This window comes from Vipera berus (genome assembly GCF_964194415.1).
Source record: "Vipera berus genome assembly, chromosome: 1".
Classification (NCBI taxonomy): domain Eukaryota; kingdom Metazoa; phylum Chordata; class Lepidosauria; order Squamata; family Viperidae; genus Vipera; species Vipera berus.
The window spans coordinates 334920331-334934373 of record NC_138202.1 but is presented as its reverse complement, the minus strand read 5'-3'; the positions used below and the strand labels follow the sequence as shown (position 1 = coordinate 334934373).

The 14043-nt window shown below is 39.4% G+C and overlaps 1 protein-coding gene across 3 annotated transcripts in view; it reads left to right on the top strand.

Annotated features, from left to right (window-relative positions):
- The window catches only part of ELP3 (elongator acetyltransferase complex subunit 3), a 189001-nt gene that overhangs the window by 64149 nt on the left and 110809 nt on the right, over window positions 1-14043 (top strand). For all 3 annotated transcript variants that reach the window (XM_081345107.1, XM_081345108.1, XM_081345109.1), the window contains exons 10-12: window positions 4527-4720; window positions 9190-9280; window positions 12586-12651. In XM_081345107.1, the coding sequence (XP_081201233.1) occupies window positions 4527-4720; window positions 9190-9280; window positions 12586-12651 (351 nt within the window). The remainder of the gene's footprint in view (window positions 1-4526; window positions 4721-9189; window positions 9281-12585; window positions 12652-14043) is intronic.

Below are 14043 nucleotides of genomic sequence, written 5' to 3'. Positions count from 1 at the left end.
CATTTTCAAGCTTTTAGGCCCAATTTGAAATTTTGCATTGTGTCCTTGTTGCCACAAAAATTGTCATGGCAGTGGGTGTAACCAGCCACAAAGTACTGGGAATACTTTCCTTTTGTTTGTAAGAAGGGTTATAAATTTTTTATTGAATGGACAGTTTCTCTTCATAGTGCCCTTTTCTGCCTCCTGGCATTCTCTGTCTTTTTCTCTCTCTCTGTTTTTCTCTCTCTCTCTCTCTCTCTCTCTCTCTCTCTCTCTCTCTCTCTCACACACACACACACACACACACACACACACACACACACACACACACACACACACACAAAGAGAGAGAGAGAGAGAGAGAGTTTCCTGTCCCTCTCAGACTTCTCCACTGAACTGTCATTCCTAGACTGCCAGCTTTTATCTGAATCTTTCTTATCATTACTAGCTTCAAAGTTTTCCTGGACACAGGACACCATGAAATTCTGACCTGTAGCTACCTAGCATTTTAAAAAAAAATTACTATCACATATATCAGAAAAATGAAGCTAGTGCTGGTGTCCAAAAACTGGAATTCTACTTTGGAGTACTGTAATTCCAACAACTGGGTAAAAAGGTTAAGTGGGAGTGTCTATACTGAACCCCTGCACATCATCTGCCTAATCCCCACCTCGCCCCCATGCATAATGCATCAATATATGGGAGAAAACATTGCATGAAATACTAGAACTAGCAACATTAAAGGGCAACAAATTTAAATCAATCAATAAACAGTAGCTTGTTTAGTGTTTAAAAGCCTGTTGAAATAAAAGGGTTGGGAGAAGCCCTTTGTGGTCTTCTGCAATTTTAACTCCTAACGCTCCTGAAAGCTTCTGCTTTTTCTACCTGCCTGCCTACTCTTCACATAACAATGGGACAGAGATCCATCTTCTGGAATACTGTCACTTTCTCATCCATTTGACTTTTTCTTTGTTCTGTTTAGTTACTCAGAGTGAGCAGTAAACCAATTCTATAGATATTTATCCTGCCAAGGCAAGATAATCACCTCTTTGTCTGGCCCCTAGAAAGAAAAGCTGCAGCTGCACAGCTGAGTAGGCATCCTCACAATAATGGAAAAACAGCAGTTTTTTGGCATCAAAGTTACTAATTTGTACAGTTTGCATCCTGCTTATTTATGCTAGCAGGTTTACAAGGGTGTGAATGAATGAGGTCTGTTGATGTCATTAGTGATAATAATAGTGGAAGAGGGTTTTGGGAAAAATTAAAATAAATGGACTTGTGCTGGCAAAATCAGTCATGACCCTTATAGAATATCTGTGTCATGGCTAGCAGGCCTGACTTGTATCCTGAAAACCTATGCTGCTGCGGGGTTTACTGATTTCTTTTTGATAAAGTAAGCTCTTTGAAACATAGCAGCACTGCTTGTTTTGGACCAACACATTTCAAACCTAACCATTTAGAGATCAAAATATACAATTCCATCTCCAGAAGCTTTGTTCATAAAATGACTCTACGGTAGTACAGAATTTGTATGCATTGGACTTTAAATACATTGACCTAAGCCAGGGGTAGACAACCTCGGCTCTTTTATGACTCATGGACTTCAACTCCAAGAATTCCTGAGTCAGCTGACTCAGGAATTCTGGGAGTTGAAGTCCATGAGTCATAAAAGAGCCGAGGTTGCCTACCCCTGACCTAAGGAAATGTTATGGTATATCTGTATGTGGTTTCTCCCAAGTATGATCAGTAGCCATTACAAAGCTGTTCTGTTCTATTAGAGTGTGAAAATTGTTATTGACTAAATATGTTTCTATCATCTTGCTTCCCAAGATTCCAAACTAATGTTTGTTAGATCTACCTGTGGGCTTCCTGAAAACCACATACAGTTGCAAAAAAAAGTATGTAAACCCTTTGGGATTACGTGGAGTTTTGCATGAATTGGCCATAAAATGCGCTCTAAACATCATGTAAGTCACAACAATAGAAAAACACAGTCTGCTTAAAATAATACTACAAAAACATTAGCTTTTGTCATGTTTTAATTGAACATAAGATGGAAACATTCACAGTGCAGGGTGGAAAAAGTATGTGAACCTTTGGACTTAATAACTGGTTGACCCTCCTTTGGCAGCAATAACCTCAACCAAACGTTTCCTGTAGTTGCGGATCAGACCTGCACAACGATCTGGAGTAATTTTGGACCACTCCTCTGCACAAAACTGTTTCAGTGTATCAATATTCTTGGGATGTCTGGTGTGAATCGCTCTCTTAAGGTCATGCCACAGCATTTCAATCGGGTTGAGGTCAGGACTCTGACTGGGCCACTCCAGAAGGCGTATTCTGTTCTGTTGAAGCCATTGTTTTGTTGAATTACTTGTATGCTTTGGGTCATTGTCCTGTTGCATCACCCATCCTCTGCGGAGCTTCAGTTGGCGGACAGATGGTCGCACATTTTCCTGCAAAATGTCCTGATAAACTCTGGAATTCATTTTCCCATCAATGACAACAATCCGTCCAGGCCGAGGCAGCAAAGCAGCCCCAAACCATGATGCTCCCTCCGCCATGTTTTACAGTGGGGATGAGGTTTTGATGTTGGTGTGCTGTGCCTTTTTTTCTCCACACACAGTGTTGTGTGTTTTTCCTAAACAACTCAATTTTGGTTTCATCTGTCCACAGTATATTTTGCCAGTAGTGCTGTGGAACATCCAGGTGCTCTTTTGCAAACTTCAAACGTGCTGCAATATTTTTTTTGGACAGCAATGGCTTCCTCCATGGTGTCCTCCCATGTACTCCATTCTTATTTAATGTTTTCCTTATTGTAGATGTGTCAACAAAAATGTTAGCATGTGCCAGAGATTTCTGTAGGTCTTTAGCTGACACTCTAGGATTCTTCTTTACCTCATTAAGCATTATGCGCTGTGCTCTTGCAGTCATTTTTACAGGACGACCACGCCTAGGGAGAGTAGCAACAGTGCTAAACTTTCTCCATTTGTAGACAGTCTGTCTTACCGTGGACACATGAACATCAAGGCTTTTGGAGATACTTTTGTAACCCTTTCCAGCTTCATGCAAGTCAACAATTCTTGATCGTAGGTCTTCTGAGAGCTCTTTTCTGCGAGGCATGATTCACATCAGACAGTGCTTCTTGAGACCAGTAAACCCAAAACAGGTGTGTGTTTTTAAAGGGCAGGACAGCTGTCAGCAACACATCCAATATCATCACACTGGTTGAAGTCAAGGTTGGCTCACTCCTGGCTCCAATTAGCTCTTGGAGAAGTCATTAGGCTAGGGGTTCACATACTTTTTCCACCCTGCACTGTGAATGTTTCCATCTTATGTTCAATTAAAACATGACAACAGCTAATGTTTGTGTAGTATTATTTTAAGCAGACTGTGTTTTTCTATTGTCTAAACGTCTATTACGTCTATTGTCTATTGTAGTATTATTTTAAGCAGACTGTGTTTTTCTATTGTCTAAACGTCTATTACATGACGTTTAGAGCAGATTTTATGGCCAATTCATGCAAAACTCCACATAATCCCAAAGGGTTCACATACTCTTTCTTGCAACTGTATTCCTTCTCCTGCTGTTCTTCCATAGCAATTTACTTATATACTTCTGTATCTGAACATGGAGATTTTAGATAATCGTTATGAAGAACTATCAAACCTCTTTAACCGCCATTTAAAGGCATTTTGAGATAGTAGCTATCTTGGTAACTTGTGCAACACACTTTATCCATCAACGTTGTGTAAAGAATTGGTCTGTTTTGCGCGGAAGAAACACATAACTACACAGGTAGTGATTGGGGTTGCCAACTTCAGTTGGCAAGCAACCCAGATAACGTTAAACCCATGTTTAAAATCAGCTGACCTAATGGAATGCTGCATAGTGCACTGAGGGAGAACTACCTGTCAATTGCTGAGGCAGCTATTTTTAAAAAGATTTAATACTCTTCTGAAATAGCATTCATCCCATGGTTTAAAAATAGCCTTAGGACATCTCATGAGTGGTGTGGTCCAGTAGGAGTTTCAGCTGGTAGGCACATGGAGGAGGGTTTTTAAGTGAATGACAGAAAAGCTTCTAAATGAATGAACTTTTATTGTCAAAGTACAACCATGTATACATTGAGATTAGCTGAGCCTCCCTTCGTGCTCCCACCCCCCAACTCACAGTGACAACAAACCCTCCATCTTATTATACCATGTGAACTAATTGCACCACGCACCGGCCTTGCAAGTCAATTCTGCATAAAGTTTATAAAAATTATTTCCCGTTCAAAAGCCTAACAGCCCACGAAACGGGAAATAATTTTTATAAACTTTATGCAGAATTATGTCTCAATGAGTGCCTCTCCCTCCCACCGAATCATACAACCCTTCAATGCCTATCTACTGGCATGGTGAGGTTTTGCAATGAAATCTTCCTATTACTGGACCATGCAAACTCCCCACTCCCATGTACCTGTCAGAATGATGACTTATTGAACTGTCCAGCTGTTGTGAGCCATTGCACTAATTTCTCTTACATGTTGCTTCTTCTGCAGGAGTTTTTTGAGAATCCTGCCTTTCGCCCAGATGGCATGAAGCTATACCCAACACTTGTGATCCGTGGCACTGGCCTCTATGAACTCTGGAAAACTGGGAGGTACAAAAGCTATCCTCCAAGCACCCTTGTGGATTTGGTGGCGAGAATTCTTGCCCTCGTGCCTCCCTGGACTCGAGTGTACAGAGTACAAAGGTAACATTTGCCTTGCTCATGCTAAGTCTTCACAAAATATGGTAGTGCATCAGTGGGGCTGAGATAACAAAACAGCTTGATTTCCTCATGCAGCATCTATTTCTGACTTTATTATCCTCTCAGAATAAATGTTTCTGGAAATCTGAATCCTTTAACCATCCCTCACTTCCCTGAAAGTAACTGGCAATGTTATACTTCTCCTGCTCTGTCATTCAAATTCTCATCACAAATATCAAGCCATTACATGTGATTCAGGATGAATCCACGCACTAGGCTAATGTTATGATAATTGTGGCCTGTGCTTGATAGCTCATCTGCATAATACTAAAGCTCATCTCTGATGAGTCACTATAGATTGTGGCCACTTGCATCTTAGACAGATACTTGCAAATGAGCTTTGAAAATAGAAACCAAGCTGGGGAAAGGGTAAGCAGTGATGATCTGTAGCTATTCAGCAAATGTGGATTGGCCCCTAGGCAATAAGGGATGAAGGACACACGCAACAGAAGAGCACATTGGGCAATAGAGAACAGTATTAGTGTTAAAGTACTATGTGGTGAAAGAGTGAATAAATGAGGGCATTTTCCTGGAGTAGCCAGAAAAAGGAAATGTTCTAGAGGAAATATATTGCTAAATTGCAATCCACTGCAGCCCATCCAATGTGAGCAGTGTTATACGATGAGAGGAATAGCAGCCTCAGAATATTTGGAAGATCACACATTGTCAATTCTTATTCTACTATACATTTGAATGATTGCTATGCATATGACAGCCAGTCATATGCTGAACTATTTGCATAACTTGTTTTAGGCAAAAGAAGGAATACATTGCCTTTTTTTAGTCAAGATATTGGCAAATGCTGATAAACATTTCAGACTATTAATCCCATGTTTATCATCACCGATTTTCACCTAGTGAGGGAAGGGTATCCCATTTGTAATTGTCAGCACAGAATGCTTCTGATAACAGCTGGTCTGCTTAAGGATGGGAATTAATAAGAAGCAATGTAATTATCAAGTAATTTGTCTTTGCCTGTCACTTGATTGAAACCATTTACCAGGAATGTAATTTTTTTAAAGATATAGTCTTCAAAGCTTGGCTACCGTTAAAAGAACCAGTGGGACTCTAGACAATCAGAAGAACACCTCATGGTGGTATTGTGCAACATGTTTCCTCAACCTGACCTTTTTGGTTGTATTAGATTACACTACATTAGTAGTGATAGCTTGAAATGCATGTATAGGGAAGCCTCAACGATAAAGATTCTCTTAGTTTTTTTCCCCTCTCTTTTTTTTTGACATAACAGCTGCCCTTTACCAGCTAAAATTCCCAGTTTATATAGTAATTGAAGGAGGGCTCTACTCTTAAAAATGTTCATTTGTAATACTGCCATACTCAATTATTATTAGAGGAATCTTTGGGCAGGTAAACTTCAGCAAACATCCCAAGCTGTCTTTGCTGCTGGAAAATCCAGCGAGGACATCTTAAACCTTTGACATCAGTGGAGAGAGAGAATTGAGATTTGACTTTACACTCTTAAAATTTGCCAAATTTGCATATGTGTGTATGTTGATCTTGAGTCATATCCTCTCCTAATGCAGAAACAAAAAGATGTTTCCCAGCAGATGGCCACCCAGTGCCTTTGGGCGTGCCAGTATACTGTGTCACTGTTCCAGAGATGTGATAGACTTGTCAGTGGATACTGCTATGTAGGCTACGTGCCAGGGTGCAAGAATGGTTTTATTGACATCCCTGTGGTGAATCGTGCAACACAGCCTGGCTTTCCTCAGTATTTTGGTAATTGGAAAGAAGCACAGCTCTCTGATGGCTGCCTCTGTTCTAACGTGCCTAGATGGAAATTGCATTCTCCTCCAGTGTATCTTTTAGCTGGCGCAGGGAGGTGCTTATTAACTCTTAACTGTTACTGCCTGAAGACTGTTAATGTCTGTTGACTAGATGAGGTTGTATTTACTCCCAGGACCCAGCTGAATAAATTAATGAGTGAGCTAATTATTACTGTCTTCTGGAGAGAGGAAAGGATAGGTGGTTGATGTAGAAAAGAGCAGGGGGTGAGGAAATTACGCCCCAGTGTGCCAGTGGGTGAAGAATGTTGTGATAATCTGCTTTATCCTATCACCATCAAGCCTCTTTTTTCTTCTTACATTCCCAACTTTTGTAGTCCCCTGATCTTTTTTCATTTTCCTTGCAACAAGATAGCTGTTTTCACCCAGACATATTGGAACTTTTAAGTTTCAGAAGCGTTGTCTTTTTAGCTTCGCTTTCTCTTATACTTTACTCTCTTAAACATATGCCATGTCTTCCCCTCAAAAAAAAAACCTTCTAACATCCCTCTCTCTCAGGTCAATATTTGGCATGACCCCATAGTTCTTATCTCCAGCCCAAAAAAACCCCAAGTAGACATGGCATATGCCCAATAAAATGTTTATGTCTCTAGTCCATACTAATTTTCCTGGAAGGATGTTTTAGATCAAGTAAGGGGTTTCCTATCTCCCACTCTTTTATTTATATTTTATATTTCTTCACCATCCCACCCATATAATTATATTGCAAAAGTGTAATTCCCTTCGCTTTCCCCCCCAATAAAATGGCAGTGAATTGGGACATATGACCCACTGTTAGATGTCACTGGGTGGCCTCCTCTTAATGATTGCACCATATCACGTTTTCCTTTTCAGTTTTCTCTCTCTGCTAGACCAGCCATCTTCTATTTGATCAAAGTTTATGTTTAGTTTTCAGTTCAACGTCTTATATTATTTATTATGGCTTGCCTTTTCTCCAAAACCTCAAAGCAGAATACCAGGATGGGAAAGGTATTCCGTCACTTGATCCTTGTGAAGCGTGTTGGGTTGAGAACAAATGACCTCTTTTATAGGGCTGAGGATTTGAACCTGGTTCTTGGTCCAAGTATAATACCCAAATTATTATATAGAACTATTATCTGTGTCTCTAGGGCCTGTCCAGTGGTTATGGAATTTTTTGTCTCAAAATATGAACTAATCTTCAACTTTATTTATATGAGGGTTAAGCAAATTCTTGAATCTCAAGCTGTGGTGGGATTCAGCCAGTTCGTGCCAGTTTGCATCAGTTCAGTAGAACCGATAGCTAATTTTTTGTTGGATTTCAGTGAACCGGCTGATGCCTTAGCCCTTTTTCTCAGGGCCCAGAACAGCCCACCGGAAGTGCGCAGATGCCACTTCCAAAAGTCTGTTCTGAGCCTCAGAGGCCCCGCTCAGAATGGACTTCCGGAAGTGGCGTCCGTGTAGAGAACTGGTTGTTCAGGTATTTAAATCCCACCGCTGATCTCAAGCCTGTTAAATAGTTGCTAATAATTATGACAGTGTGATATTTCTATGTCCGGAGGCAATGCCTTTCTGAAATCTAGCTCAGTGTTTCTCAACCTTGTCAACTGTAAGATATGTGGGCTTTAACTCCCAGGATTCCCTGGCGAAGTTTGCCAAAGTTGTAAACACTGGTCTAGCTAATAGAGATAAACAATGGGGTAGGATATTTCTAAATTTTGTGGAAGCATTTATTTGGACATTTTGGGAACCAAACATTGATTCAGTGGATCTGTGTTCTAAATCAGCAGCGCTATTCCTAATGTTCATAGTTCAATTATGTGCTTAACCCTCATACAAATAAAGTTGAAGATTATTTCATATTCTGAGGCAAAAAAATTCCATAAGAGCTGGACAAGTGCCAGAGTAAATCAAAACACAATGTATGTGGACAGGAAATAGATGACAGCAGAAGAAGCAACAGTATCATTTTAAACAAACAAGCAGGGGGTTGGACTAGATGACCTCCAAGGTCCCTTCCAACATCATTATTATTATTATTATTATTATTATTATTATTATTATTATTATTATTATTATTATTATTATTATTTATTAATTCTTCTCCAAAAGAACAAATGTATCATATTTGGAATTATTCCACATTTATCTGAATTATTATTTTAGCAACCTTTTTTTGCTATGATTGCTAAACAAACCATCGCAAATCCAAGCAAATCTAGCTCCCCTCGTTGACTTTGCTTGTCATATGCCCCCTGGGAAGGTCACAACAGCAGTCATGTGATCCTGGGATTCTGCAATCATTGTAAATACCTACTGGTTGCATGTCACCTGAATTCTGATTGTGTGACTACAGGGACACTATGACAATTGTTAGTGTGAGGACCGGTCATAAGTCACTTTGTTCTGTGCTGTTGTAACTTTGAATAGTTATTGCATGAATGGTCATAAGTCAAAGCAATGGCAAAGACAGCAAATTCTTAATCAGGTATCAAGAACAGCACCAGAACAACACAGGGATGAAGTCCTGCTGGATTTGATTCAACTAAATAGTAACAAACAAAGAACTGTTGTGTTTTATATTTAAAGCGTTGATGGTTATTTCTTTGAAGTTATGTTTTTGTTTGATGGAGGGTCTGTTTCTTGCAGGGATATCCCAATGCCTTTAGTCACTTCTGGAGTGGAACATGGTAACTTGAGAGAATTGGCTTTGGCTAGGATGAAGGACTTAGGAACAGAGGTACAACACATAATTGTATTCAGTATTTCTTACATCTACCAGACTATCCTTATCAGTACTAAGTATAATTGTTTTGGTTTGCAAGATCTGCCCAAAATCATTCGGTAGAGAGATGGGCAGCACACAAATTTATTAAGTATTTTCCTTGCATGTAGGCCTGAGTACAGCCATAAAGATCATTGAAGAAGGAATAGCTTACAAATAGTGAAATCTTGTTTTTCTGGAAAGGTACATAATAGGCAGCCGGAAGTTCTTCAAAACAATCGCCTCATCACAGATTAGTTGCATTAAGGTTATTATTCTGTTCATTGTGATGATGGATAAATACACTCCATCGTGCTGACTTTTTTCAGATGTACAGAACTAACATGGAGGAGACGTATGCTTCTGATTTTGGGTTTTTTCCTATCTAAATAATCCTTATTCAGATAAGTGGGAGGGGGAGGTGAATGGGACAGTTATCAGGATTCCTTATGAACACACACAAAGAATAGTTCATTCTAGATATGAAAAGGCTGTCTAGAGTCAGCCAAACACAGGACCTGGCCTGAATGTGGCAATTTCACTCTATGGTAACCATATAATTCAGTGGTCCACAACCTTTCCGGCTTTGTGGACCGGAGAGGGGGAGGGAGAGGAAATGATTTTGTGGGGGCAGCAGGTGCGCATGCTTGTATGCACAGCTCCATTTGCACAAGTGGCAGGAACTCTCGCACATGCCTGAAGCGCCATTTGTGCGAACGGCGGGCACCTCGCACAAATGGAACTTCACGTGCATGCATGAGTGCCCGTTGCTCGTGCAAATAGAGCTGTGTGCACAAGCGTACATGTCTGCCGCTTGCATGTCCCTGTTCTAAATGGGCCACAACCCAGTACTGGGCCATGACCCGGAGGGTTGGGGAGCCCTGATATAGTTGATTTATAAAAGGCTATTCTGGGTTAGCAAGGTATATTTTTTTTAAAAAAATCTTCTATTTAGAGTAGATGTGTCTTCTTTACGCCTTGAGCTATACAAAGATAATTTATATGCTCTTAGAATTAAAAGGATTTGAAGTGCCACCAATTATTGTTCATGGAAACAGGCTTTTAAAACTTTTTTTTTCCTGTTGAGCAAAACACATTGTTGCTTGTCCTCCCTTGGTATACTTAATGTATTTATATAGGATAGAAATAAATAACTGTTTGGACTAAAAGTACATTTGGAACATTGAGAGCATATGGTGGATGCATCCTCCAAGGAAGACTGTAATAGGAGACTGCTATAGTAGATGTGGCCAGTCACATAGAGACAAGTTGTTTAACATACAAGTGAGACTTTGTGAAGCCCAAAGGCATTGCTTCAAATCAATTACGTTTATTGAAGTTGGTGCTTTGCAGCATGCCAGGATCCTACTTTTTTAAAAAAAAATGTTGGTAGCATAGGGAGCGTAGAAGAGAAAAAGTTGGGAAGTGTTTTGGTGCCCAGGAGCACTTTCATCCATTCCCTGCTGCAGAGGAAAATGTCACATTTTACTCTGTGTACTCAGCTGAGAGGCTGGCATTCTGAGTGATTTGCAGTAGCAGAAGAAAAATGTTGACAATTATTAGTCTAAATTAGCCAGAATTAAGATGAATACCTTGGGTAGATCAAGATTTGCATGGCACCTAAAGATATTCAGGATTCACAGCAACCTTACTAGTACAGAAGAAAAATGATAAGCAGTATTGCTGTTACTTCCACTGAAAATTCCTTGAAGAAGAATAGAGTCTGCTGTGCTCAGATTTTTTTGGTTCTTTCAAGCATTGCATCAGACTTCTAGACTGTTTTCAAGGCAGTCAAGATATGAGGTAGTACACCAGCTTTATCTCGGTCCTTGGTAATCACCATTTTACAATATCTAGAAGTCACATTCTTTTCCTCTCCCTCTTTCCCCATAAAGAATGATCACAATTGTTATACCACACTGAACTTGTCATACTTTGGATACTTTGTGCCATTTATGTCACTTGTACATCGACAATCAGGGGTCAACACTACTTGAAACTCTTGAGTTAAGAACTAGATGATTTATAGATCAGATCACATGTTGCCTTCTAAAAAGTTTTGGATTACAGTTTTCTTAAACTGTCATCCGAGTCATTCTGCTATGCTTGATAGGAGATAAACATATGTTGCTTGTCTTGTTTTAATGTAATCTCACCCAGAATAAACAATATATTTTTCATCATATTTGAAAGATTCTTGCCCCTAAGCCTTTCTTAGAGAAGCATGGCAAGTTTCTGTCCCTAATCCTTCATGGAAAGTACACTCTACATTTCTGACAAATTTTTCAGGAGTTTCTCTACCTGCACAGCTTTAAATTAGAATGATCACCATCTCTGCTTCAGTATTCATATATCCAATGCAAAATACAGTTAACATTGGTGTCTTATTTTGTGATCACGTGAAGTGTTAATACCACTTTATAACACCTTGGTAAGGCCACACTTGGAATACTGTATCTAGTTTTGCTCACCACGATGCAAAAAAGACTTTAGGAAGAGTACAGAGAAGAGCAACAAAGATGATTAGGGGACTGGAGACTAAAACGGTTGCTGGAATTGGGTATGTCTAGTTTAACCAAGAGAAGGATGAGGGGTGACAGGATAGCAGTGTTCCAATATATCAGGGGCTGCCACAAAGAAGAGGGAGTCAAGCTATTCTCCAAAGCACCTGAAGGCAGGACAAGAAGCAATGGATGGAAACTAGTCAAGGAGAGAAGCACCCTAGAACTAAGGAGAAATTTCCTGACAATTAGAACAATTAATCAGTGGAACAACCTGCCTCCAGAAGTGGTGAATGCTCCAACACTGGAAGTTTTAAAGAAGAGACTGGCCAGCCACTTGTCTGAAATGGTATAGGGCTTCCTGCCTGAGAAGGGGATTGGACTAGAAGATTGCTCAAGAAAACTAGTGTCTGCTAATATATGCAATGGATGGACTTTTATTTTATATACTAGGCTTTTCCTTTCTTTTTGCCTAGAGATGTATTAGGAATGGATAAGTAAGTATTTTTATTTTGAAATCTTCCATTCAAATTATCATCTTGTCTATTTTAATTTAATTTTAAACCCTGGAGGAAGCAGTGGTGATGATGAGGGCACTGTTCCTTAGCCTAAATTTATTTATTTTATTTATTTTAATTCCATTTATATCCCGCCCTTCTCCGAAGACTCAGGGCGGCTTACAAGCTTAGCAGTATATTTTTATATATAAATATTTTTCCTGTTGCAATTCTTGTCTGTCTCTTCTTATTTGAAGCTTTGTCACTTTATCTTCCCATCTAGTGCCGTGATGTGAGAACAAGAGAAGTTGGAATACAAGAAATACATCACAAAGTCAGACCCTACCAGGTGAGTTTTGTTTTTTCTGCGTCTGAGTGTTTAAAAAGTGAACTTGACACCCTTTAATAGAGGTTGAGACAGCAGAAATGCTTGTCTTTGTTCCCAAAGTAACAAAAGGAATCTGCCTCTTTATCAAACCAAATCAGTAGTCTAAATAACAGTGAATATGTGTTGAATAAAACATCTCAGCTAGTGATTCTCAATTGGTGATACCATCAATAGAAAGTAAAATTGAACCAAATTAGGTGGGATGCAGAATATGCTTAAATGTCCATCTAAGGAGAAAAAGGCACAACTGCATCTCCTGATTCACACTGCTGACCGTGGTTCATCCAGCTTTCTGTCTAACACATCCACTTCTACTCTTGTGGATCCTCATCAGTTTTAAAATTCCTGGAAGAAGAAAAATTATGGCATCTGCCAGAACTTGAAATGATGCTGTTGTGGGTTGCAATGGCCATAGTGTCTATTGCTAGACTAGGGAGTTGAACAATTGCCACTTGGCTCTTAGGAGCAACAGAAGCCATCAGAAGTGAAAGGCAATGTGTCATTCCTCTCTGCAAGCCAACTGGGTTGTCCCACATCTATCCCATAACTCTTCTCCTTTCTTTTATAATTTCTGTTAGGCACTGATATTGGCATTGGCCCATGTATGCCCATTGACAGGAATCCAAATTGTCTCCTTTCCCACAGGGCGGCTTTGACTATTGCAAAGATTTATTGGGCATTGATTTTTTTCCTTTCATTTTAACAGCTGTCTTCTTGGTAGAAATTTCCCTCTTAGCAGCCAATAGTAGGAGAAGTAGTGCTTGCTGAATTTCCGTCTCATCCATCATAGTTATCCTAAAGCCATTTTTTTTAGTATCTGAGAATGGAACAAGAAATAGTTAACCTGAGAGCCCTTTATCCAATTCTTTTTTTCCATATCTTTATTTCTGGAAAGATCTAGGTTCTTTGGCAGATGCAGTTATAGGTATAAAAGGTTGAGAATCATTGATCTTGCTTACTTTATTAACAAAAAATTATTCAGTTTTAAAAAAAATATGTTTACTTGGGGGTAAAAAAATCACTTCAGCAAATAAAATTATCATAAGTCAAATAAACATGTTACCAAACATCTCAGCCAATTTAGGCTCAGAAAATTATTTTCCAGTTCAAAAAGCATCCTTATCCATAATTGGGTCTGTGATAGAAAACATTCTATTAACATTTTGTTAACATTCCAGAAAGCTGTGAAAACACTGCTTTTACAGAGAGCCCTCCAGGGCAAACAATGCTATTTAATTGGAGGAAAGTGGGGGCGTTTTTTTGGGGGGGGGGAGGTTTCTAATTTATTGTGGCTCCATGATATTGCTTTGTGGTATGTTTTTATGAGATGAAAGCTGCCTAAAATCTTTCAAC